A 27,886-nucleotide genomic window follows, 5' to 3' on the forward strand; every position below is an offset into this window, starting at 1 on the left:
TATTTTACAGAACAGGTCTTTGCCGGAAAGTCTAAGTTTGACTGGGCTCAGATCATAAGTGATAACATCCACGCTCAGCTGATTGATCTTGAGACAAAGAAGTATTTCACCATGACCTCCTATTTGGTCTATATGTTCGCAAAGAACCAGCCACTGCCAGGATTAATAATGAAAGATGAGATCGGGAATGGGCCTGGTCAGGTAAAGGTTTATGATTGCTACCCGCAGCTGCACTACCAGGATATAGCTCAAAGGGAAAAGAGCAGCCCGGCTTACGCGGTTGGACAGTACGAACGTGTCAACGACGCCTTCACAATGCGCCTAGTCAGGCTAATGCAGGGAGGGTTACACATAAGGCTCTCGGAGCAAGCTACCATTTTAGTGCAGAGGTATGGGGCCTGGTTTATTCAATTCCCAAGATTCTCCTACATCCGAATTGCTGGCTTCGAAGGTGCCCCCCTTCGACTTCCGCGGTACCCAACCGATAAAGTAGTCCTCATGGAAGTGGCAAGGCAATCACGCCCTGCCGGCATATTATTACGAGAAAGCAAGCAGGCTGGATTCGCATTTCCAATGATCATAGGCAACCATGATGTCCAATTGAGAACTCCCACCCTAGCAGAAGAGTCCCTTGCAGAGCTAGCCTCTTATGGCCTACAGGAACATTTCCCAAGAAAATGTTTCGATCATGACAATTTGGCAAAGAGAGCTTACGGTAGGCGCTACAGAGCAAAGGAGTCAATTGAAGATTACTGGAAAAATTGCTCCGATGACTACGAAGTCAGGCGACGGGAATATTCTAGATTGAGTGTGCAGCAAATGCGACTCTTTGAGTACCGTCGGGTCCCGGATCAGCTCACAGACTCGGGGAATTGTCTCCAAGTCCGGGAATTCGAAGCAGTGAGGCATCTCTTGCCAGGCGTTGATTGGTCTCAAGACCCAATCACGGATTTCGAAGCAGTCATGGCAGCCCCGGCAAGATACACAGATCAATGGTTACAACACCAGATCGAGAGGCTAGTCCATGAAGGGGTCCAGTTTACTTACCATCTGATGGGCAATTTCGACTCTCAGTCTTCCGAAGATGAAAGGACATCAGCTGAAAAACCAGAGAAAAGGAAGAAAACTAAGGCTTGCAGAGGGACTCGGACGTCCAAGAGAACAAGGAGGGAGAAGATTCCCATAAGAAGGCCAGAGACCACTTCATCTTCAGACCCCAGTTCGCCCGATGGTGCCATAGATTTGGATTGCATACCTGCTCCGCCTTCCCAGAGCGACATAGAGGCATTCCAAGCCAATGATCCTCCTGCTCCAGATATGCCGGACACCGAGCAAAAGGGCCCCAATCCGACTAAGCCGGGTGCCCAGATAGAGGAAGGAGAAATCCCATCCACCCAGGGGATCGAAGTGCATGAACCTACCCAGCAGAGCCGCCATGAATTACTACTCCTCCATGCAGCCAAGGACGACTCAACTGTCGAAGGGGAACAAAGAACAGACGAGATCCATGAGCTCGAGGGAACCAAGGAGCCACCATCACAGGAAGATATCAGACAATTATTCAGTGAGATAGGGGAGAACTCAGATGCAAACAAAGAGCTTCCTCCTTCTTCCACCCCTCCGATGGCGGGACAGCTGTTAATTTGTGATCAGCCAGTTGAAAGTATGGGAGCACAAGGTGCTAACTTAACCCTATCCTCAACCCAGACAGTGCCTCAAGAGTGGCTGATCGCCAGAGCTCAGCGTAGGGCCGCCACCAAGGCGCCCATCGACCTTGAAGACATCTTCTCACGAATGGATCAAACAAAAGCAAAAGGGAAGAAGAAACCGAGAACATACTCTAAGATAACCAAGGATGGGCAAAGGAACCGCACTCTTCATATTGCTACCCCGCCCGTAAACAAGCTAGCAGATCAAATAACCCTGGCAGATTATAGCATTACGACTGTCCCCATCGGACGAGCTACAAAAGAGCAAGAAAAGGAGGAATTTAAGGACTCGGTGCAAAACATACTCAGACAGCTCGAGGAAATCACGGCTGAAAAGGACATGTATCGGGCCCGTGCTGAACAAGCCGAGGGATACATCGATAAGCTCCTACGGCCACTACACAACCCCTCTGAATCCCATATTCCCCCAATGGCATTGGCGCAGAGGACCACAACTGAATTTGAAGGAATCCGGGATACCGCAAAGGCCGTTAAGGAATGGGTGCAAGACATCAAGAAAAAGGGAGAACAGATCCTCAAAGAAGTAAAGGAAATGGCTCTCCATCGAGAGCTCACTCTCGTCAGGTTGTTAGAAGTAAAGAGAGAATCCCTCCACATGCATGAAGTAGCGGCCTCTACCCTTCCCCTCCTAAGAGCTCTTTTCTGGACACATACACAAATTCCCACACTGCCTGACATCTTGAGTCCCCATAGCATCAGTGTTCTCAAGGAATGGTATTGGACCGTCACCATGAAGAACGATGCCCAGGAAATTATTGACAAAGAAAATGACGCGTGTGAGGCGATTCTGGGGAACATGCAAGAACTAGGCAAGACCATCCTCCGATCAATGGTTTCGGGGTGGATAAATGACCTGTCCGACAGTGTAATCCGGCCGGATTGGGAGGGAAGATTGGGAGCAGATAAGGCTTCTTATTCCATTGAAGACTTAAGTTTTGCTGGTCAGTTCCATTCAGACATATTATGCTTCGAGCGTAATCGCTCCAGCTGGAAGGACGGTTTAAGGCACGTGGACCAGTATCTCGAAGGCATGCAATACAAAATTCGCCACCCTCCCATGCCACCTTTTAATCCCCTCTTCCAATTATGCATCAAGTTTCAGGAATATGTCCGCGAGGAACGAGCAGCAGGTCGTGATTTATGGCGAGAATACCTGCATGGCGAAGACCAGTTTCTGCAAAAGGAATGTGAAACCAGAATAGAGAAAGCAGTTTCTCAAAAATGCTTTTTTCCCTCCAAGTCTTAAAAAGTGCACTTTTGTCCCAAAAGGGTGACAGTTGACTTTTGGTCAACATATTGTAAAGTTTTTTGTGCACCTCCCCTTTTTGGATTATTTCAAAGTTGTAATTATCCTTTGGTAGTTATTGCTCCTTTTGAGTAGTTGTAGATATTTATCTCCCTATTTATGAGTGTGGGTCCCTCTTTTTGTAAGGATGAATCTGGGCCACTTGTTTAGATTAGATCTTGGCCATTCATCCATTTTTGGAAACCTATTTAAGGGGACTGGTTTTCCCTCATTTAAGAGGAAGTTCTTGAATTGTTGCGAAAGCTCTGAAGAAATTTTGCAGGAATTAATACAATGGATTGAAATTACCTTCAAATTTCCTTGTGAGTGCATGGTCTCCTTCTTCATTTAAATTAGAAAGCTTTTAATTATGTCTGTTCATTTTACACAGCAGTTCTTACCAAGCATCTGATAGAATCTCCACAGTCCATACCATTAGAGGATAGCTGATTGCTTTTTTTCCTTTCTGCATGGTTAATCTGGGCTATTTTATGATTCAGTTCGATTATCAAAAGTACACGTATCATGAATATAGAAGTTCTAATATTGTATTTGGTAATATGAAAATCTGGTTTCTCCTTTGAAGATTGCACTAAGTTTATGCAAACATTGTGTCTGAATGACTGATGATGCTTAACCTGGTTTCCTGGAGGTGTCTGTCTGCTTGGGTAAATCTGTTGTCCTAGTTAATATTTACTGTTCTCTCTCGCTACCCTTCCTTTCTTTCCTCCCAATTTTATCCTTTTTTTAGAAATCCAGTCTTGCTAAATCAGCTTCAAATAAATCAACATCACCTGAAAGAAAACCAAAAGAGGTCCCTGGGAATTCGCATATGAAATTACCAATCAAACATAAGCCCCCTTGTGTTTCCAGCATAAACACATAAAGCCACTGAGAGATCCCGCAGTCAAGACCTGACAAAAGAAACCTTGAGGTAGTCTCCTTTGATCAAACTTAGAAAACAGCATTAGAGACTTCCTTATCTCAAGAGAGAGTAGGATAATCAGTCGGCTATTCTATTCTGCGTTGGCCGTATGAAGTTTGCAGCAATGCGATTTCAGACACGTCAACAGTATCGAATAGAACATCCAATATATTTATCCTTGACTGGGTAGAGGAATAGTGTCTTCTTATCCAAGATATGGCTGATCTAGGTAAGTCGGCTTTAGATATTTTATGTACCCGAACTTAAGAGGTTACAGTCTGAGGTAGACCTTCTTTGTGACTAGTCTCAATACAGTAAATGGTCGATCACGATAAGCACGCAAACTCATATGTGCACCTGTTTATTTCTTCCTGAGATTCCACTACTTCGCAAACTTGAAGGATGAAGAGTTCCTTAGAGGTCTACAATTGTCAGAGCATTGTTCTTGAATAGATGAATTTATAATTATACGCCTGAGTTTATGGAGTCATCCCTAATGATGGCAAATTGATGCTCATGCTTCCATGTCTAATTGTGTCTACTGCCTGATAGAGCTTATTTAGATTATATTTTGATAACAATTAAACATCTTCCATGATGCTCTCAGAAGCAAACATATTCCCCTTTTAATATCCAACAAAGGGACATGATGTAAGAAGTCATATCTCACAGTAGCCACATCTCTTCCCAAACAATCTTAATTAGATGAAAGTGAGTATTAACAATTCTTTTTCCCTAAGTGAACTTCTAAATGCCCCTCATTATTTGTTCCCAACGCTAACTTAGCATAATATATTATCATTTTGAGCGACTACAAATTGTGAGGGTTATTTCAAATTAAACTTACTTAGATCATTTACTTTTTGTGTCTCATATCACGAGATTAAGCCACTTGTCGTGATCTTAGTATGTCTTAGGGTTTCATCCATGTCTTTATAACAAGGTTTTCCTCATTGTAGATGATATTGTTGTCACAGAAGTTTGCACTCTTGCTGAGCTATCAATTAAGCAACCTTGTGTAACATGGAAACAACCCCAAAGTGTGGGACCTTGCGCAAAAGGGTTGAATCTCCAAAAAAGGACAACTTCCTTCTCAATCTAAATGCAGGTGTTGAACCAACTCAACGCTCCAAATTCTACTTCTAAATCTATCCTAACAGCTTGCAGAGAAAAAGGGAAGGAGGAAATGCTAAAATGAAAGGAGGTGCTGCACCAAGATAAGAGATGTTCCTCTCCCCACCCCAAGATGACACAAAGAATCAATCGAAATACCCTGGAGATGCACAAACTTCAGCTGCAGGAATGACCCCAAACGAATGTATGGAGGTTAAAATTTGTTGCATGTCAAAGGGGAGAAGATTTCCCACAAGTCATACTCGGAAACAAGTTAACACAGCATATACATGAGAGAAAGCCACAAAACATACACTTATCACGAAGGTAAGATAACATACACAGCATGCATAAGTCGAAGAGAAGCAAGAATGATGATTTCAATTCATTCTCAGGCCAATGACCAAACTTACAATTGCAGAAATGCAAGAAAAAATACAAATCTTCAAGAGAAGTGAAAAGCAAAAAGTAGTTCAAGTCAGCAGGGAGAGAACCCTTTACAGTGAGGCTTAACAACCTACGTATAGTAAACTGTTTGGAGAGGGGAGATCAATGGTCAAGGAGGAGAGGCCTTCACCCTAGTGTGCAGAAAGGAATGTCAATCAAGGAATGCAAGTGCGTGCACAGACCTGACATGGTGTGCGTGCAAGCAACCTGGCCATACCCTAACAAGACAATCCCAAGAAGAAAAGTACTTCTAGAAGATGGATGTCTGACATTCCAAACATAGAGCGTGCGAACCTGACATGAAGGCCATCAAATAACCATAAATAAGCATGGCCCTAGACTCCACTTGATGGTAATCCTACAAAAGATATTAAATGCGCCCCTGTAGCTCCATGAATGAAAGTAGACTAGTCGCAGACGTTGGTGGAGCATTAAGAGCCTTGAGCGTTGATTACATCATTTGGAAGTGTCACAAGTTGTCGTAAGTCGAACGTCGAGCCCTCAAGAAAATGTTGCAAGGGGAGAGGAGTTGGGAACATGGGGGTTTCGAGATTCCAAGGTCTAGAAGGAAACAACTTCAAACTAGAGGCTTCCAGGATTCTGAGGTCCATAAGGAAAAGGCTTGGAACCTGGGGTTCCGAGATTCCGGGGTCTTGAAGGAAAAGGCTTGGAAACTGGGGGTTCCGAGATTCTGGGGTCAAGAAGGAAGAGGCTTGGAACCTAAGGGTTCCAAGATTCCAGAGTCTGGAAGTTAAAGGTTTGGAACCTACAGGTTCCGAGATTCCGAGATCAAAAAGGAAAAGGCTTGGAACCTAGGGGTTCTGAGATTTCGGGATCTTGGAAAAGGCTTGGAACCTGGGGGTTCCAAAATTTTGGGGTCAAGAAGGAAAAGGCTTGGAACCTGGGGGTTCCAAGATTCCGAGGTCAACAAGGAAAAGGCTTGGAACCTACCTCATGATAGGACAACACTTAACATTTCATGATTCTATTGGTTTTGTCCTTGATCAACTGGGGCAACATTGGTCCATGGAACATATCTTTGATCGATTCTCATTGAAGGACCAAGGGTGTCATAAAATGACAACAAATACCAATTTCAAAATTTTGCATCTAATGAGTTCTCTAGCTACGTAGCATTTCCATTGCTTATCTATCATGTGGAACATTGCTTTGGTTGCAAGTGACCCTTTGACTATTATGGGGTTGACCAACAACACTTACATACTAACGTTTCCATACGATTGAAAAATTTTGATTTTAGTTCCAAAGTGGTTCATAATATCATTTTAATAATACAACCTTAATCAACTTTGATCGAGGTGTAGCTAGTTGTAGGATTCTCGGTGGTTGGTAGGTTTGAGGGGCTCTTCAAGCCATTTTCCCTATGTTATCGAATTGGTTGCATCTTGGTTTGGTTCAAACTAGATCCATGATTAGGTACAATCCAACTATAGATACAGTTTGGATTGAAGAGAGGGGTTGGGTTCATTTGGGATCAACCTAGGCAAGATCCAAAGTAACCCAAGTAGGTACCAAGGGAACTCAAGCGAACCTAAGGCAATTTCATCCATTTTTCTTCCTTTTTTTATTTTATTTTTCCACCTTTGACATTGTATTTTTAAAAATTTATGATAATGGTGTGCACAATGAAGATTTATGTAATTTTGATTGCTCATTCAAACTTGGTGGCATTGCCCTAGGCCCCCCACAAGGGGCGATGCCCCTTGACCCCATTGGGGCACTACCCACACACCCCCATGATGTTGTGGGATATGGAGCCAAAGCAAATTGATTTTTGGATGCTTCTTCCACTTTCCAACATGTTATACTTGAGATTGAAAAGTGAGCACACTTTTAGTGTGAGTGACAATCACATTGCTTGTGGTTCTTCAAATGTGTCCCTACATCATCTAATGTCAAAGGTGATGTTGGAGATGATGATTTAGAAAATGATTATAATATTGAGCTTGAAATTTGAACGATGAATAGTTTACATAATATTTATCATTTATATTTTATATGACATTAGAGTTTATGGTGGTTTTGTTATTATATTATGCCATGTGGTATTCTAAAGTTAATTCCTATTTTTAATGTACAGCTATATATATATGATTTTTATCGTTTTTGTATAGACGACCCAAAATGAACCCAGTCCTGAAACTCTTATTGTTAGATCCACAAGCCCGAACCAGGATCCATGCAAAAACCAATTAAAGAGCGCACAATATACTGTGTCAGGGGGGGTGAATCAAGATATGTAAAAACAAAACTTCTAATCCAAATTATCATTAGCAATGTTTACTACTATATCTGATAAATCAAATACAAGAAATTATAATATACATGACAATGCATATCGGACACAGCAATAAAATATATCTTTATTCGCACATGAAATTATTACAGAGGAGAAGACCAAAGATACTCAACCAAGGATTACAATAGATCTGACTATATCGTACTACCTTCCTTGGAGGTACACAACATATTCAAAGGACCCAATGGTTGTCAAGAGGAACACAACCATCAACCAACCAACACATTGATTACCCGAACGTGACAACCCACTTAATACAAACAATTAATACATTGGTAGATAACAAATACTATCAAATATAATGATAGGCATTTTATGCCGACTACATCATCCCCCCCCAAAGAAAAAGTCATCTTCCAAACAAGTAAACATCAAGTAATATTTGGGAAGACCAATGACAGACAATGACTTGGACTAGACAACCCCAACTTCTAGTGTACTTGTCAAATCAAACGGGGGTTTGGGAGCAATGCCCACAACAAGGGTCTGGAAGCAGCACCCCCAACGAGGTCGAGGGGTAGCACCCCTCGTGGGGTATCAGGGCAGCACATCATTTTTTTTATTTTCGAAGACGCCAGAAGCAATATCGATGAAGCTAGAGAAGAGCTTTAACCAACATATGCAACATGTTGTGAGGAAACCACCTTGTCGTACCACTAAGAAAAAATGTTGTTGAGTGGTGAAAGAGTTTAGCATCTGCCAATGATCGCGTACGGTAACCCAAGGAAGTCGCACGAGCTACTGGAAGTTCCTATCAAGTCATGATAGGAAAGATTATGCCAAGCCATACAACGTAAAAAATTAAATATTGTCGTACCATGTCACAATGAGACCTCTGTAAGATGCCACAACAGTGATGTCATACGCTATTGATGTGGATGGTCTAGACTCCAAAAGACGAGTGTAAAACCCGTTGTACGACGTGAATATTGAAATATCACACATTGTGCAAGGGTGACTAACGTACTATAGCAGCAAGAGTAAGTCACACAAGGGAAAAGATTTTGTCAAACTGTATGCCAAGGAATATTTTGTACGATGAAAAATGCAACATGTCATATGGTATGAATTGTTGGAGACTGTACGAGGTGAACGTGAAAAGGTCGTACGAGTAATTGAAGCCGTACTCCCATCATATAGTATTTCCGTACAGGAGGATGAAAATATCATGATGACACTACCGTACAGAAAATTGTCATACAATAGAAGTAGGGATGTCGTATGGCACCAATATGAAGTTGTCGTAGTGGACTGTCTATCCATACAGAATAGACAAAGATGGGTCGTACAAGAGGAACATAACATTCTCATATGATAGGAAATTGTCGTATGGAACTTCCTAGTCGTACGGAATGGCCAAAGATGTGTCATACAAGAGGAACGTGGGACTATCTAGCTATATAGAATGGCAAAAGATGTGTCGTACGAGAGGAACATAACATTGTTGTACGGGTGGAAATTGTCGTACAATGTGGAATGAAACAAGTTGCCATGGTGCAAAATAGTAAGGAGTTCATACGAGTGCAAGTTGTCATACACAATGTCGCCCTATAGGTGCAAAATGAGAATGTCATACGAGTGCAAGTTGTCATACAGTACAAAATGTCGTACAAGTGCAAAATGAAACTGTTGTATGGGTGCAACCTGAAACCGTCATACACAATGTCGTACAGGTGTAAAATGAAATTGCCATATGGGTTCAACTTGAAATTGTCATAAAAGGAAGTTGGGAGTATGACTTTCTCCATAAATATCCTATGACATTGATTTTCCTTCACAAGTATTTATACACTCCACATTACATATTCTACTCTTTGTATTGTTAGATGTATCCTTCATAACTTTATATGCTTTCATTGGTTGCTCTTCACTGAGAGTAGTTGATTCAAGAAAATTACAAGTTGGTGAAAATAGATCACAGTACTCTATTTGCCAGTGGAATAGTCCATTTAGGAAACTTGTCTCATCTTCAGAGCAATCTTCCAATTCAAGCACCCCTTCATCGTTGGGTTCCATGCCTTTCCTCGCTTCGTCCATACCTAACTCTCCACCCCAAGAGGATGCCAATTCTTCACTCACCACCTAGTTCCTCAAATCGATGATGTGCTTCCTCCCATCACTCTCAAATGAGTGTTTCGCTTCCAATTATTATTTGCCATGGTAGTAATCAACCATTCCCTCCCAAGGAGTGCATCATACGCCTTCTTGTGCAATGGGATGACTACAAAGTCCAAGAAAAATTGTTGTGTCCCAATCATTACTTTTTGTGCCATCAATGTTCCCAACGGCTTGATGCCATGTTGGTAGGCACCTACTAAGTGGAAGGTTGGCAACCACAATGTCAACTTCCCCAAACATTTCCAAGTGTCCTCCGACAACACATTAACTCTTGATCCTCCATCGATGATGGTATTTGTCAACTTCTTCCTCATTATTTCCATCTCAACAACCATCGGCTTCCTCCCGAAGCTCACCATCAACTACATTGGATCTCTGGCCTCATTCCCCTCGCGTGGTGGTTCCCCGTCAGTTTATCCTCTTGTGGCTTACATTGTTTCTGGATGACCATGTCATCACTGACTACGTTGGCAATTGCCATTCTCAATTGCAGCATAGTTTGAAGGTCGTCTACTACCTTCATTGATATGGTTGTTTGTAGTACCTACCGAACTCTGATCTTCTCTAACTCTCGCAATGACATACTTGCAGTTCCATTGAAGGCTACTCGTTCCTTCACCAACACTTCTACTTCATCTCTAGCTTCTTGGAGTTGTTCTTTCTTCATACAAGAGTCTGAATACACCGCCTTCTTCATCTATACTCTCGTGATTGTCAGAACTGCCTCATCTTGTTCTGCCAAATCCAGCATATTAATACCCTTTTGCTTTGGGCGATCGATGTCTTCATGATTCCCTGGTCCAAACCATTTGCACAATAATTGTATCTTGTCTTTCTTATTCGGACAGTCTCTAGCAAAGTGTACCCATTCACCACATTGTATGATAGGACATCCTTTGGAAAAGTACTGTATTTGGTTTCACCCTCGATTTCCATTGCTGCCAGGCAATACATTTTGTGGTTTTGATGGGCTGGACTCTCCCTATGTGAAAATTACTTGCATACTTCTAGCCTTTAAATTATATGGACACTCCTCTATTGAATGACCCATCACTTGGCAAATCTCACAAAACATCTTTTTAGGACAATTACCTTTTGCGTGCTTAATTTTGCACTCGGTACACCATAGTCCATTACATCCTTTATTGGTTCCTTTCTCGGCCTTCAATTATTTCCTCATTCTCATCATATCTCGTCGAAGGGCCTATACAATTTTGGATTCTTCATCACTGCTACCTTAGGTGCTCTCATCGTCATCAATCTTCCTCTTCCCTCGAGAGGGTGTTTTGTTTTCACTCTCGATGTCCATCGACCAATTGTAAGCATTAGTGTACAAGGACAGAGGCATTAATTTCATCTTCTTGCGTAGCAAGGGGATCAATCCCTCAGTGAACCACCTCTTCTTCAACCCGTCAACTAGTTGGTTCTCCATCATCTTCACCAATTCCTTGAGCCTATGATTGTATGCTCGTACATTATCATTCTTGCCTTGTCGAGTGTTGTAAATCTTTGCAGCAATTTCATTGTCATCACGGAGCAATTTGTGTAGACACCTAAAATTGTCCTATCCTAATTAAATAAATATTTTATTTATTTAAGTATTTTGTCCTAAGCCTTCTATTAATTAAATAGATTTTTATTTATTTAATTAATTCATTTATCCTTTTCTAGCCTTCCTATTTAAATAAATATTTTATTTATTTAAATTATCCTTTCCCTAAATTAAATAAATACTTTATTTATCTAATTGGGCCCACTTCCTCTATTAATTAAATAGATCTTCATTTATTTAATTAATTAATTAGTTTTTTCCCTCCATAACACATGTCACTTATATCTTCATTTTATCCTAACTAACCCCTTCATCTTTTATTATTTTTCCTACCTACCCTTTAGTCCTAGCCAACCATTTATTCTTTCACCTCTTAATCCGATCCCTCCATTTTCTAAGGTGTCTTTGATATAAGAGGATACTCTCATACTTTCACAACCCTAATGACATGCAATCAAGCCTACTTGTGATCAAGCGACTTCACAACCACAATCCATTCTTTCTTGAGCTCTTGTGTACAATACAAAATCTGAGAGCAAATATATCAAACAAGATCAATAGAGATAGGAAACAATGGAGATCAAACCCTACTTGGCATGCGAATGGTATTATTATCTTATTTGTTAATATGCATGTTCTCAGGTTTCTTCATTGGTGTATGGTGAATGCTTTATTGAGGAACTAGGGTTTGCTTGTGGTTGGATCTTTTATGGTTTTGCAATAGCTTATCACCATCATTTTTCACTGTATACAATTTGAATTCTCTTGAAATGCTTTCCTCGAATCACTTCATCTCGTCTTGTGCTTAGCGTCAAGGTCTATATACCAGTCAATGGCAATTCCCCGCAGGGTAGCTGGAAATGCCTTCAACCAATAATCTTCATCATCCTAACCATTCACCTCCCATATTGTTATGTAAGTATTGCAACAACATACGAAATCCTTTGATCCATCCCATGTAAATTTAGGGATTCTCTGCTTCTCCTAGGTCTTCATCATTATTTTCACTCGGAAGGTACCATGTGTATTCAACCAAATTGGATTGTCTCGCTCTTGCCCGTGATCCTGTGCTTATCTTCCACTCTCAGCCACGCGCATGCTCTCTACACGTCCAACTTCAGCGGGGGGCAAATTCCCGATACGATGCAAACTGGTTTCTCGTCTGCTTACTCCCTTTTTTGTCAGACCTGGGTGGATTGTTTCGATTGCTACATTCTGATGCTTTCCTTGCACTCTCCACCATGCAAGCATCCTCTACACCTCCACCTTCAACATCCCCAACACTTTGAGTACTTCAAGGTGTGTCGAACCAGGGTCGACTGTTCCAACCACTACGTTCTAGTGCTTTCCTTGCACTCTCAGCCACGTGCACGTCCTCTACACATCCACCTCTAGCATCCCCACACTCTGAGTACTTCTAGGCTCTGACTCGCACCTATGCTCCCTCCGGCCAAGGGTTGACAGATCACCTAATCACTTGGTCTTGACCACCCTGTGACCTCTTCTCACCCTTATTGGGGACTACAGGCATGAATTACTTAGGGCTGACCCGGTTTATTTTAAGACAACGGTGTCAAAATGTTTACTACTATATCTGATGAATCAAATACAAAAAATAATAATATACATGATAACGCATACCGAACACAATTGTAAAATATATCTTTATTCACACATGAAATTATTACAGAGGAGAAGACCGGAGATGGTCAACCAAGGATTACAATAGATCCGACTATACCATACTACCTTCCTTGTTGGTACACAACATATTTAAAGGACCCGACGGTTGTCAAGAGGAACACAACCATCAATCAACTGACACACTAACTACCCAAGAGTAACAACCCACTTAACACAAATAATTAATACATTGGCAGATAACAAATATTATCAAATATAACGATAGCGATTTTATCCAACTACAATAAGCAATTCCAAATCATAAACTAATGTTAAGATAACAATTCAAATGATATGTATAAACACACAACCACACATGAGAACACCAAACATACGTGGAAACCTAAGAGTGAAAAACCACAGTAAGAATAATTGCTTGGATCTACTACCCAAATCTAGCCTCACAAAATAATAGATCACTCAAAATATGAAGTTTGCACCAAGCTACCGGAGACACCAATCCCCGATTACATTTGCAGGCACCAACCTATAGGAGACACCAATTCTCTACGCTAAGATCTCTGCACCAACTCAACAAGAGATGCACCAATCCCAATAGAATACAAAGGATATGAATTGGGTACCTTCAAGGCTAAACACTCAACTTCTCTTTAATCTAAGCAACATCAAAACACTCTCTCTCAATCCATATGATCTTCTGATACAACCGCACACAATGATTTGGATACTTGCACATCAATACCTTCCAAATGTATTAAAGAACCACACTATGAATGAACATAGATCAACTATATATATGAAATAAAATGATAATTACATTCACATTTCAACCTAAAACATAATTACAATACCTGCAACTCGGTCACAAACAAATCCCTTAACCAAATGTGTAATAGGCCAAGTCCAAAAGCCCACACGTTACTCTAAAAGAAAGAACATGCTATATGTTATCCAATGTAGCCTTCTCTAGTCCCAACAATCATCTACACACTATCTCTGGTGACCACACGTTACAATCCTTTGGCGCACCAATCTGGAACTAGCACAATGAGCACTTAGTCGCTTCTAACTTTCTAACTGCAAAAGCTCAACTCCGAAAACTTTGGAATTTGCTAAAACATGTGGACATACTCACCTTCCAAACCGTAGGTCATTACTCTCAAGTGCGGTAGAATGCAAAACAAAACAAGTTGCCAATGTAACACATTATCCAACGAACAAACCTCATATCATTCCGCAAACCCTTTCCGGATCACATCAAACAATGATAACAGATGCAAGATGAAATAACAAACCTTCTACAACAAATACCATCACCATAACTTGTTGCAATCCTTTTGGATCCTTTTGAAACTCGAATGCACAAACATAGACATGATAGTAATTTTACTCTTCTAGATACCTTGAGATCAATGACAAAACTAACAAGAACAACCATTTCTCAACACCAGTAACATAGAATTTACCCATAAGCATAATTCCATTACATAACCCATATGATAAAATCATGATTTTTCCTTTGTTAATGAAATTTGTGATGTCTTGGCGTATCCTATGTAATCGTTCCCATGCTCCAATGTCCAAAAAATAATATGCTTTATTGTTTCATATTTCTTTATTCTTATATTGCAAAATGGATAACAGGGTAGCATATAATTTATCTTATGCCTTTAGGGTTCCTTGGACATAACAAGCATCACCACACATTTCCTTTCACTTGAGTTGACTTCTTGTGCTTTCATTTGCATAGTATTGTAAAATCACTGATACGTTTCTTCAACGTAGATCATCTGTCTATTATTGTTTGGATTAAATACAGACCAAAGTACTATGTGTTTTTCTGATTTCGCCTTGGCTAGACAAGGTTTTATTAAAAGTTGAGTGAATAGTAAAATCCCCTCATATGCTTATTGTGACAAATACATTGCAATGGTGATCTCATAGGCACATCCATAATAAAGATAAAGAATTCCATGTAAACTATCTCCTCATCAAATTGTCTACATGTCCTGAACTGCTACCTCATTCAGACTAAAGATATGCAATTCTGTGTAAACTACGTCCTCACCAAATGCGCTACATTTCCTGATGTGCTACCTCCTCTTGATCAATAACAGTCAGATTAAAGCCCCATATTTTCAGCATGCATTTCTCCTTCTAGAATATTTTATCGATCAAATGCTTGAAAAGGATTCAAATAATTAAATTTTAATATTTAAAAAAATACCTCGACTCTTTATTCAGAATAATGTCAGAAACTTTTGCTTCGTAGAAACCAGCCTATGAAAAATTAATATCAATTTGACTTAAACAAGAGTTGTAGCAATAGAAAAATGGTAGAGCATAAAGCTAGGATTAACCATGATTCACACAAGACACATATACAATAGTATAAATATTGTATTCTGAGGAACTTGGGATTGTGATCTTTTACAATCCATTAGCTTATAATGCTTTTCAATTTTCCTGTACCTGATAACTACTCTACTCAACTGCCTGTGGGAAATAGCTTCCAACTTGACAACTACTTATATGCTAACAATTGTTTTATTTATTTATTAATCAACCATTGCTTATATGCTAGCTGTATCCTAAAGATGGATCATAGAGTGCAATCCAAAATATTGATGGAAAAATGCTTACATGGTCAAATCCAGAAACTTCAAGCTAAATATCATATAGACTGTGGAAATGTTCTGTCTTTAAAATAATCTAACTTATTAACTTTTATTTTTATTTATATTCTACTTCAATGATGTAATATTAATTCAAAAGTAGCTAGATCAGAATAAAGGCAACAGGTAAAGCAAATGTAGACATTTGTGATTTATCCCAACGTACCATGTGTCATAAACACATGTCAGGTTCCAGCTGTGTCAAAGAAAAATGAGTGAAGAGGAAATGCATTATTAAAAAAAAAAGAAAAAATCAAAACCACAAGAAGCCAACAATCTCTAATTGCATTATTATACAATAAGACTTCTCCTATGGCAGAAAAATCCATTTTCCTAATCATCACAATTGTTATAAAAAGAATTTTTCATCTCAGCGTGCTGATAATGTAGTAAGCTCCAAACAAGATAATAAAGATAAATATCTCCCGTGTTCAAGATTGTAAAAGTGGACTTCACAATGAGAGCCTAATTATAATAAAATATCACCTTCATTTGTGAAAAGAGCAACGTCAGGTTGAAAGTATGAGCAATTGCTTCAAAGTTGGCAGGCATGTTATCAGGTAAATTTGCTTGAATCCAAAGTGCAGAAAGTAATTGAATTGCTTGATCACCAGAAAGCCTCATTGCACCCACGTCCTGTATCAAGTACAAGAAAGAAAATTTCTATGAACATCATATCCATTTGTGCATGTACATCCATCTCACAGATATATTGATCTGTGCATGTGCCTCTCTCTCTCAAACATACTACTGCCCACAAAAGATGGTAAATCATCCAGCAGAAACTACCTCCATAATGGAGGCAAAATTAGTAAATAGACTAGGAAAAGTAGCCTTGACTATTTAGAAAGCTAGCACAATTTTAGATCATTTAGGATAGTCTTTTAGTATAGCCTAATTCATTTCATAGTTCTAAAATAGAAATATTATGCTGATAATTGCAGTCACTTACATTCACCATTGAGCTACTTGAAATTGTTCGCATATCAGGAACAGAAAGATTAATGCTATAAAACCTAGTGGGGCTTTTACGAAAACCATCCTGCCTCCATTCTTCCTCAATGCCATCCCTTTCCTTTGTTTCATCAGATGCCTCACTGCCATTTTTCTCATCTTGTAAGCCTACCTTTTCTTTCCTAAGCTTTTCAAACAGTGCAGTTGCAGAAGCAAATGCTGAAGCAGGCTTGGAAAATGTCCTCTTTGAGTCATGTTGGGAACCTGACTGGGAAACCAATGTTGGAACAAGAAGAACAGCAAATATTCGATGGGCAGTTACACGTGTTTCAACATCAGGGTGCATCATTGCTTGTAATAATTGATGGAAAAGAGAATCTGGAAAGCCCTGAAATACAAGATCAAAAGATTATTCAGTATGTAAAGCCAAAAAATAATATGCTGAATTTCAATACATGAACTTACGCACAACAAAAAGAAAGAAGACAGTCATTCTTATATTTCACAAGGTATATAAGAACCTCTAAGATAACCATAACACCTTTGTTCTAACAGAGGCAATCACCTTGTGTCACCCAGATCCATTATCTGATCCATGTAAAACAACATCACTTTAAACAAACAAACTTCAACCAAAACATTGAAGAAAAGAAAGAGAAGTCTTATTAATGAAAAAAATAGCCATAGACAGCTAGGCAGTGGTTTCACATCTGCCGTGGCAGTTTACTTCTTGTCATTGAGGTTTCAATTCTTCGTGGCACTTTTTTTAGTAAGCTGGTCTTGTTTGTGCAAATGTGCCTCAACCCTGACAAAAGCGGTGGTTTCTCTTGTTTTAAACGTACAAGCAAAATAGCACCAGAGAGAATGTCTTTACATATTCCAAGATGTTTGGGTGTTCTTTAGGACACTCCCAAAGATTGTTTCCAACTCTAAGAGATCAACGTGTGAAAGAAGTTAGCAAGTTAAATTAGTCATACGAAAAAGAACTAGTTTGGTCCAAAGAGGAAATGTAACTGAAAGAATGTAATGTCCCCTTTTTAGCGCAACATGATATGGGGTGTCGTTAGCCTATTCTGACACGGTCCCGAAGGCTAACAAGGACATTGGTGGGATCCTGAGGTGTTTTGGCCTAGGTGTTTTCAGTTTCAGGCCAATCGGTGCTGCTCTGACAGGGTTTCTAGACACTTACTATTTATAGTAAGTTAGTCTCCAAGCAGTGACTTGAAATTTTTAGTGTTTCCCTGGTTGGCATAATTATCAGTAAAAAATATTTGAAGGCGACAATGATTTTAAGGGATTATCAACAATATTTTAATATTTAACGATAAAATGTAAAGTTAAATTAAATATTTAACTTTATCGTTATATTATAAGGTTGGGAATATAAAGTAATGTTTAAAATATTAAAAGTTCCCTTTAATGTGTACATTGTGGGAAATAATATTTTATTCTAAAATGTATTATCCCACATTGAGGAAATGAAGTGTTTGCATCCAAGAAGAAGATATAAATTGAGGTTGCGAGCTCTCTTTTGGGGTATGCTGGGATGAGATTAATGTTATGCTGTTGGATTTCGTAGAGATCTGATTATTGGGCTTGGAGGACGGAATCCCTCTTTGCTAGCATTCTCTTCGCTGTTGAAAGACACAGTCAGGAGGATTAATGGTGTTTTCATTCAGGAAACACATTGGGCTTCATCTAGTACTCTCGCATGAAGTTTTTACAGGGGTTTGAAAGTGCAGATTTGAAGATAGTGGTTTTGCTACAGTGCCGCGTGAATAGTGTTTTGCTACAGTGCCACGTGAATAGTGTTTTGCTACAATACCATGAATAGTGCTGCTATAGTACATGAACAATGTTAGTATGAAGTTTACTTGTTTTTCCTGCTGATTAGATGTTTGGAAGGCTACCATTACATCTGCAGACCACTACAACATTCAATTCCAGGTTTTTTCTATCATATTTTCATAACTAAGCATTGTAATTGTTGAATACAAACCAGAATCATTGTCGCAGCCCATAAGGCAGTTGAATGTGCACATTGATATTGCAAATCAGTATTTAACAACAAATAACAAGTTCCAGGTTTGCATATATTGTTGTATGTTTGTCAAGTGTTTGATAAAATGCCATGTTGATTATTAAGCAATTTAATTGATATCACATAGTAGTTTGCAAGTCTCTTTCAAAATGAAAATAGGTGTGGTCTTTACAGTGGTATCAGAGCTATAAGTCCTGCCATCCTGTGGAGGTCTTACAGAGACTTTGGAACAGCTGGATAGAGGGAAAAGTGTTTGACAAAATATCAAAACACTAAAATCAGAAATTAATGAATTAAAAAACATGCTAAGCATGTATGTTTAAGCATGCAACAGGGGCCTTATAACTTCCGCCATACCAAAGCAAGACAAAACAGAAATTTGAACTCACAGAGCGAGCAGTCTAGTTCATCCGTGCAGGTGGACATAGAATCCAGTCATACAGACATAGAGGAGATATTCTTTGATCAGGACAGCAGTATGGGTGACCGAGATGATAGGAATACCGGTCCAGATCAGGGAGAGGTAATGTTCAAACAGTTACTGGGTACATTAGAGCAAGGGCAGCGTATGCAGCAGGAGCAGAATAGGCGAATGGACATGATGTTGCAGCTTATGGCTAGACAGATGGGCATCAATATTAATCCAGGTGATGCCAACAATGGAAACAATAACAATGGGGGAAACGATAACAATAGGGGCGATGATAATAATGGAGGCCGAGGCAACAACAATGGCCCTGAGAATAACATTAATGGTAATAATGGACATGGCAACAATGGAAATGAGGTGGATAACTTTAGACATGTTGCACGCCCAGCTCGAACAGCGAGCTCGAGACCTCTTCTACCCACCTTCCCACCTAGGGATCCGGTTCAACCAGTGAACGAACCGCAGATTACTGAGTTACAGGGTCAGTTCAGGAGGGACTGGGAGGCCAGTGGGCCCGAGTTTCAGGCAGATATTTCCCTCAGAGATTATATGGACTTGAGGATGAGACATATGCCTAGAGCAGGAGGGAGGAATCAGAATTTTGAGCTGAGAAAGAAAGTTGGAAAACTTTCCTTGCCTTATTATGATGCTTCAGGGAAGATGACCGCACGAGCTTGGGTGCAGAAGGTAGATACATACTTGCAGCTAAATCCTATGCCTGAGGAGGAAGCTATCAAGTATGCGGCTATGCATTTGGACAGCGTTGCGCATGAATGGTGGCATCATGGCATGGTGACTCTAGGGCATAATCAGATTACATCCTATGAGGAATTCACAGAAAGATTGATTGAGAGATTTGACACTAGGGATCCCGAGTTACATTTCAGGGAGCTAGCACAGTTAAAACAGTCAGGTTCTGTGGATATTTACATTGCCGAGTTTCAGCATTTGTCTGTACTTGTTACTGATATCTCTCCTAGGAGATTGGTGGTGTTATTTTGTGATGGGCTTGCTGATCCATTACGTGGTTGGGTGAAGGGACATGATCCACTCACCTTAGCAGAAGCAACTAAAAAGGCACGAGATTTAGCCCCTTCGGTATACAAAGGAAAATACCATTCAACAAATTCTTCCTTCCGCAAGGACAAAGACAAAAAACCATTTCAAAAAGAGTATAACAAACCCAAAGAAGGATCAAAAGGACTAGACAATGAAACCTTGAATGAACTTCGAAAGAAGAAACTGTGCTTCCAGTGTAGAGAGCCTTGGGACTTATCTCATAAATGCCCTCTCAAGGCTAAGGCAAATCAAATGGAGTATTTTTCAACAGAGGAGTCAGAGTTAGAGGGGGAGGATCAACACTCCGACTCAGATGAGGGTAACACGATAGAGGAGAGCAGCATTCCTAAGGAGGATAGATCATTGGCACGCTTGACAGGGGCCCAAAAGGCAATCACATTTAAGGTCAGGGGGACTATCCAGGGGCAGAAAGTGATATCTCTCATTGACACTGGGGCTACACATAACTTTATAGATACACAATTGGTAGCCAGGAGAGGCTTACAGACAAAGGAGCATGATGGTTTTAGAGTCATGGTGGCTAATGGCCAAAAGCTATTATGTACTCAGAAGGTTTCAAATCTTCACATTAGATTTGGAGATGGCTATGAGTTGGAGGATGACTTCTATGTTGTGGACATGGGAGATTACGACGTCATCCTCGGTATGATATGGATGGCATCGCTGGTTGAGTTCACTTTCAACCTAGCGAAGTTGGAAATGAGGTTTCAGCATGAGGGTAGGACTGTTGTACTCAGGGGACTTTCAGATGGGAGTTGCAGGGTAGTCTCTTTGAGGAGAATGGAGAGACTTTTTCGGCATAATGACATAGAGTGGGCAACAGAGTGCTTAGTTATGTCATCTTCACCGGAGCCTCGAGTGAAGAGTCATCCACCAGATATACAGGAGATTCTTGACAGACATGCCAAGGTATTCAGTGATATTCCTCATGGGGCTCCTCCTGACAGGGGTGCAGAGCATGTTATTGAGCTCGAGGAGGGATCCAAACCAGTGATGATCAATCCTTATCGTCATCCTAAGAAACACAAAGATGAGATAGAGAAGGCAATTAAGGAGTTGTTGGAGATGGGACACATTAGGCCTAGCAAAAGCCCATTTGCTTCAGCAGTAGTATTGGTGAAGAAGAAGGATGGGACGATGCGCATGTGCATCGATTGCAGGGCACTGAATAAGAAAACAATTAAAAACAGGTATCCCATTCCTAGGATTGATGAGCTGATTGATGAGTTGCATGGGGCATGCTTCTTCACCAAAATTGATTTGCGATCCGGATACCATCAGATCAGGATGAGAGCAGAGGACATTGAGAAAACAGCCTTCCGATGTCACTATGGCCACTTTGAGTTTATGGTTATGCCATTTGGACTAACCAATGCACCCGCTACATTTCAGAGTTGTATAAACCAGGTATTCAGGGAGCAGTTGAGGAGATTTGTCTTGATCTTCTTTGATGACATCTTGGTCTTCAGTAAGACCTGGGAGGAACATTCACAGCATTTGGAGGAGGTATTATCTATCCTAGAGAGAGAGTCTTTGTATGCCAAGGAGTCTAAGTGTGAGTTTGGTATGACAGAATTACTATACCTTGGGCATATTATTAGTGCGGATGGAGTTTGAGTAGACCCTGAAAAGATTAGAGCTATAGTTGATTGGCCTACTCCTACGAACCTCACACAGCTTAAGGGATTCTTTGGTCTTTGCGGATTTTACAGAAGGTTTGTTAAGGGTTTTTCACAGTTTAATGTGTACATTGTGGGAAATAATATTTTATTCTAAAATGTATTATCCCACATTGAGGAAATGAAGTGTTTGCATCCAGGAAGAAGATATAAATTGAGGTTGCGAGCTCTCTTTTGGGGTATGCTGGGATGAGATTAATGTTATGCTGTTGGATTTCATAGAGATCTGATTATTGGACTTGGAGGACGGAATCCCTCTTTGCTAGAATTCTCTTCGCTGTTGAAAGACACAATCAGGAGGATTAATGGTGTTTTCATTCAGGAAACACATTGGGCTTCATCTGGTACTCTCGCATGAAGTTTTTATAGGGGTTTGAAAGTGCAGATTTGAAGATAGTGGTTTTGCTCCAGTGCCGCGTGAATAGTGTTTTGCTACAGTGTCGCGTGAATAGTAAAAATGCTACAGTACCATGAATAGTGCTGCTATAGTGCATGAACAATGTTGGTATGAAGTTTACTTATTTTTCCTGCTGATTAGAAGTTTGGAAGGCTACCATTACATCTGCACACCACTACAACATTCAATTCCAAGTTTTTTCTATCATATTTTCATAACTAAGCATTGTAATTGTTGAATACAAACCAGAATCATTGTCGCAGCCCATAAGGCAGTTGAATGTGCACATTGATATTGCAAATCAGTATTTAACAACAAATAACAAGTTCCAGGTTTGCATATATTGTTGTATGTTTGTCAAGTGTTTGATAAAATGCCATGTTGATTATTAAGCAATTTAATTGATATCACATAGTAGTTTGCAAGTCTCTTTCAAAATGAAAATAGGGGTGGCCTTTACAAAGAACTAGTTCGGTGCAAAGAGGATGAGTGTGTATGACAGTAGGAAAAATTTTCTACAAACTCTATCAAGAGCTTTTTATATTGGCCAAGACAAGAAGAGTAAACTAAAAAGATGCCACTTCCATCTGGCTTTCTGACACTGAACATTCCAAGTTATAAATCTCATGTCAATCTTGTTTGTGGTTGATGTTTCTCCAGGCTACCAAATCGGCTGAAACCCCAACGATTCCAAGTATGAATGTACCACAATTGGAAACACCACCAATTTGTCTATGTTCTAATGAAGAGCATAATATTCTTAATGTGGAATCGTCTGCAATTGTACCCATGCAATTTCAAGGCATTTCCAAGTGGCAAATGTCATTTCCACATGTAAACGCTCTAGGCTTAAGCTTATTAGTTTTAGAGCTGGGGACTCAAACTCATGAATGAAACCCGTTTGTTTCCGTCATGCCTAGGATAACTAAAGAAGAAAAAAGGATCTTCGCAGTTGTGTCCCAAAAAAATGGGCAGCAAGCTAGTACAAATAGCAAAGTTGTGTAAAAGAAACTCAAAGTTATGTTTCTGCTGTCTTGTTCAATAGTTTTCATAGACCAATGGGATTTACTGTACTCCCACACAAGTCACGGACTTTACCATTCCAAATTTAAAAAGGAAAGGGTCGTGAGATTTAATTTTATGAAACGAATCATTTTTCCACAATCCATGATAGTTACTAGCTAATGTTTCTGGTTTTGATTGTGGGATTTAATTTTATATTTTATTAAATGACATTGAAATATTTTATCAACCCTTCTATTACTATTAATTTTCATCATCTTAATTATTATATTTATAATTTTTATTAGTACATAATTACTTACTTTTCGAGTTTCAGGTTAGATTTTAATTTTATTTAAATTTTAGTTTAATTATTAATATTTTTAACTTATACAATTTAAATTTAGTCATTAATCTTTTCCTATATTTTATCACTTGACAAATTTGTTCCCTATTTTGTCCTCACTGAATTCAAACACGAACATGACCCTGATAACGTAGCCCAAACCAACATTCATAACGAATGTCAATGTTGATGACGATGATAATGTTACTCTTGTTCATCTTGGTGAAAAAGTAGTTATTCTGATCAATCTACATCAACTATTGTCAATGATGGGGATGATGGTGTACGTCTTCATGAAAACCCGTATGACACTGATTTGTGATTGTATTGTTCTAATATTGAACAATGAATATCTATCATGACACTTAAGTTTGACAAATTGATATTGAATTAGTATACTATATTTGTAACACTTATGGTAGTTTTGTTTAGCATGTGCATGATAGGTGGTATTCTGAAATTAATTCCTGTTTTCAGGTTGCAACTATGTAGATATAAATTGTCATACTGCTATGCAATACTCACATAACCATATCCATATGCAATTCTGGTTTGGAAACCTAGTGTTTCTTGTTATTTCATCTTTGTTTCATTTCCAGTAACTAGAGTGCACTTATTCTAGTACTAAAGTGCACATTATAATCTGTCAATTGAAGTTAATTTGAAAAAGACAACACATTCATATATTAATTTCTAGAAAGAGATGGGTCTTAGGAGATTACTGATCATATTGGTAACAGAGAAGTTTAATCTTATGGGGTATTGTCAATAATTGTGTGTTAATCAAAAAAATTAAAAATAAAAATTGCTTGCCACTCAGAGATTATAACAAGATCATTGAATCAAGAAATAAAGGAGAAGCCAAAGAAGGTGAAAAATTCCGAAGAAGAGTTCCCTCACACGAAGCTAACTTGCAGTTTAACCCTGTCGAGTATTCTGGATGTTGTATGTTTGTTTGTATGTCAGTGATAAAATCTTAGAAAGAGGAATGGCAGCCTTGCCAATCAAAGATTTCAAAAAGAAGATAGAATCAAAAAGGAACATGGCTCCAGAAGTTAAACAAGGACTTGGAATAAGAGTTGTCTTTCTACAGGCTAAGTTGAAGTTCATGGTGGAGACCCAAGAAAGCCTCGTCAAACTTTAAGTGTGTAGTGCTAAGAATCAAACTTCCACAGGTCAGGCACTACATGCCCTTGCCAAAAACCTTGTAGTAAAATAACATATCAATCTCGAGAGATTACATATTATCATCTCTACAGCAGAAATTCAATCACTGCCCCTGGCCAGTGGGATAAGATAGAAAATCCACTAGATCAACCTGATTGACAACTGACATGATCCTAGAGTTTAAACCAGAAACCAAATAAGGCCCTGTTGTGACCGTTCCACACATTGCCCCATTGCAAACAATGAGACTACCTCACCACCTAGAGACGAGCAGATGCATGAAGAAACACAAATCCAAGAAGGCAGATCCACTATTCCGGAATGGCTAAAGGAAAGACTAGCTCAAGAAGTGATAGTAGATGAGGAAGAGCAAACATATGATATAGCGAGTCTTCTAAGCCAAACTCGAGAAGCCACTGAGAAGATGAAAGCTACGAAAATGTCCAAGGTGATTAGAGATGATTCGGGATAAAGGAAGTTGCGAATAGCTACTCCAAGGGTTGAGAAGTATGAAGGTGAGATCACAGCAGATGAGTATGATATGGAGACTATTGATTTGGGTCCACTCACCTCTAAGCAAGCTATAGGCGATGCAACTGATTCATTGAAAGCAGTTAATGACATGTTGAGAGTTGATATACAAAAGAATAGAAAATTAGAAAAAGAGATAAGTGCGTGTTGGAACTATGTCCAGCAATTTCAGCAGCCATTGAGACATCAAAGTCCAGCACCTACACCGCCACCTTTGCTTCCTCCAAAATCAATTGATCATATGGAGAAGATGAGGAATTCGGCACAGTTGATGGATACATGGATAGAGGATGCATATACCAGAGTTAGCAAGTTCATGAAGACACAAGATACGGTCATAAAGGTTCTTGGGAGAACTCATGTCCTTATAGAAGCCTTTAAAGCATTTGCTTATGCTAGAGATGTCACCATTCCAGTGCTTCAAGTAATAAGGAAAACATCCCGAGAACTTTTGTCAAGAGAGAAGATAACAAGAGAAGCATCTACACCTAGCTTTCTACGAAGGAGCAGTCTACTTCGAACAAAGAGAGTCATTTTTTAGGAGATTGGAAATGGATGCAGTCAAGTGCAAGATGATATGCATCGAATTCATGATAAGATAATGGAAGTAGCACAGACTGTTTTAGAGAGAAAGATTGATCCAGGAATGATCATAGAAGCTAGAGAGTTGGAGGAAAGGATAAGAGTCATCTTCCATGGGACTAATGGAATGATCATCAAGGAATTGTTGACTAATATGCTTGAGTTCGTGGTTTTAGCAAGCAAAACTCAAGAACTCAAACCTGAATGGGATAATGTCATCGTCAAAGCTTTCGAAGAAGTCATGCACATGGAGGAACAGCTGAAGTCTCTACCTGAGGTCCTAATGACAGAGATAGATGGTATAGTGACTAGATTCATTGAATATGCTAGAAAGGAACGTGAAAAAGGAAACAAGATTCTAGAAGGCAGTTTGTTATGATCCCTTGGTAGTTCATTTTCTCATTGGAGGATGTTTCCTCAGATTTTGTGTCACCAAATGCTACTTTCTTATTGGTTGTTTTCATGATAATGTTTATCTAGATACGGTTTTATTTGTACCAAACCCTAATTAGGGTTTAGGTGGCAAAATCTTGGCCCTTGATCTCCATTTGATCTCGGCCCTTCATTGTATTTGGGAGTGTTATATAAATTCCACTCACTTCATTTGTAAAGGTTAATAGTAATAGTGCTGGAATGGTGAATAGAGAGATAGATATTTTGATTAGAAGTCAAGAGTGATAAGAGAAGGACTTGAAGAATTGTTGTTGTTTGGCTATTGGATTAATAAAACATTGAAGTTATGGTGTTTCTATTCAATCTTTGAAGCCTATTGCATGGTTCTTTATCTTCTCAAGTCAATCTTTGATATTAGTTTAAGCATTTAGATTGAATGATGGAATGTTGCACTTGATGTATCGTGAGACTCATAATCTATACCACTAGCCTCTTGCTGATTATAAGTGTGCCTTGTGTGGTCAACTAGAATCACTAATAGTGCTTAAGTTCAATTGTTGCTCAATCATCAATATGTATTCAAGTAATGGTGTCTACAATTAGCAATGATTTGAAAACCCCTAAATATCCTTAGAAGATTGCACTAGTTCTAGTGGAGTTGTTCTTGTATGGCGATGCTAAGACTAGTAGAGTTTCACTTGTGTCATTCTTCATCCATTCATTCTTAAGATAGCTTTGAGCCTCTCTAAACCCTTACCTTTTGCCATTTTTTTTACAAACATTTAGTAGCATCAGGAAAGAACTCTACTCCATATCATTCGCAAAATACTTCATGAAATCTTTCGTAACCAAAAATGCCCCTTGATGAACCAGCAATCACAACGACCAACAGAGCTTATCCACAAGTCGTGACCCGATATTTGTGAACCTTGGAGTTGTCTCAAGTGATCCTTAAGCCAATCTTCAGCACTTAAGTAATTTTGTTCAAGAGAGGCTAAGATACTTTTGGGTATTTTATTCTATGTTCGTATGTGCGGAAAAAACACATCAACAGTATCAATGTTTGATGGTAGTAATTTGGAAATCTAAGAAATATACCTTAGATGATTGCACTATGCTTGTGTCAAAGATTGTTCGACTTGATGTTGAAACCCTACCTAGTTTGATTCCACTAAATTTGTTCATCATTTCTTGCATTCTAGGCTTAGAATAGAATTCCTAAACCCTATTCCCTTTTGTCCATTTTTTAGAAATTCTTATTAGAATTGAATCCAGAGCTTCATTGATAAATCCTAAGCTATTGGCACACCCATCCATATTCATGATAAGCAAAGTTGATCCGAACAATTGTGTAAGTCCCCAAGTGAAAATAGCAATGCACATCGGCCATTGAGTTACCCACTCGTCAAGACCTGACTGTAGAAATCTTGGAATCATTTTAGTTGATCTCACCCTTAGCATCTGAGGTGATTTTG

The 27,886-nt window shown here is 39.3% G+C and overlaps 1 protein-coding gene across 1 annotated transcript in view; it reads right to left on the reverse strand.

Annotated features, from left to right (window-relative positions):
- The window catches only part of LOC131065516 (protein SEMI-ROLLED LEAF 2), a 198,064-nt gene that overhangs the window by 97,269 nt on the left and 72,909 nt on the right, over positions 1 to 27,886 (reverse strand). The window contains exons 12-13 of the mRNA XM_058000022.2: positions 16,762 to 17,151; positions 16,296 to 16,445 (exon numbers count right to left, since the gene is read on the reverse strand). Coding sequence (XP_057856005.2) covers positions 16,296 to 16,445; positions 16,762 to 17,151 — 540 coding nt within the window. The remainder of the gene's footprint in view (positions 1 to 16,295; positions 16,446 to 16,761; positions 17,152 to 27,886) is intronic.

The sequence above is a fragment of the Cryptomeria japonica genome, chromosome 4, assembly GCF_030272615.1.
Source record: "Cryptomeria japonica chromosome 4, Sugi_1.0, whole genome shotgun sequence".
In the NCBI taxonomy this organism is placed as follows: domain Eukaryota; kingdom Viridiplantae; phylum Streptophyta; class Pinopsida; order Cupressales; family Cupressaceae; genus Cryptomeria; species Cryptomeria japonica.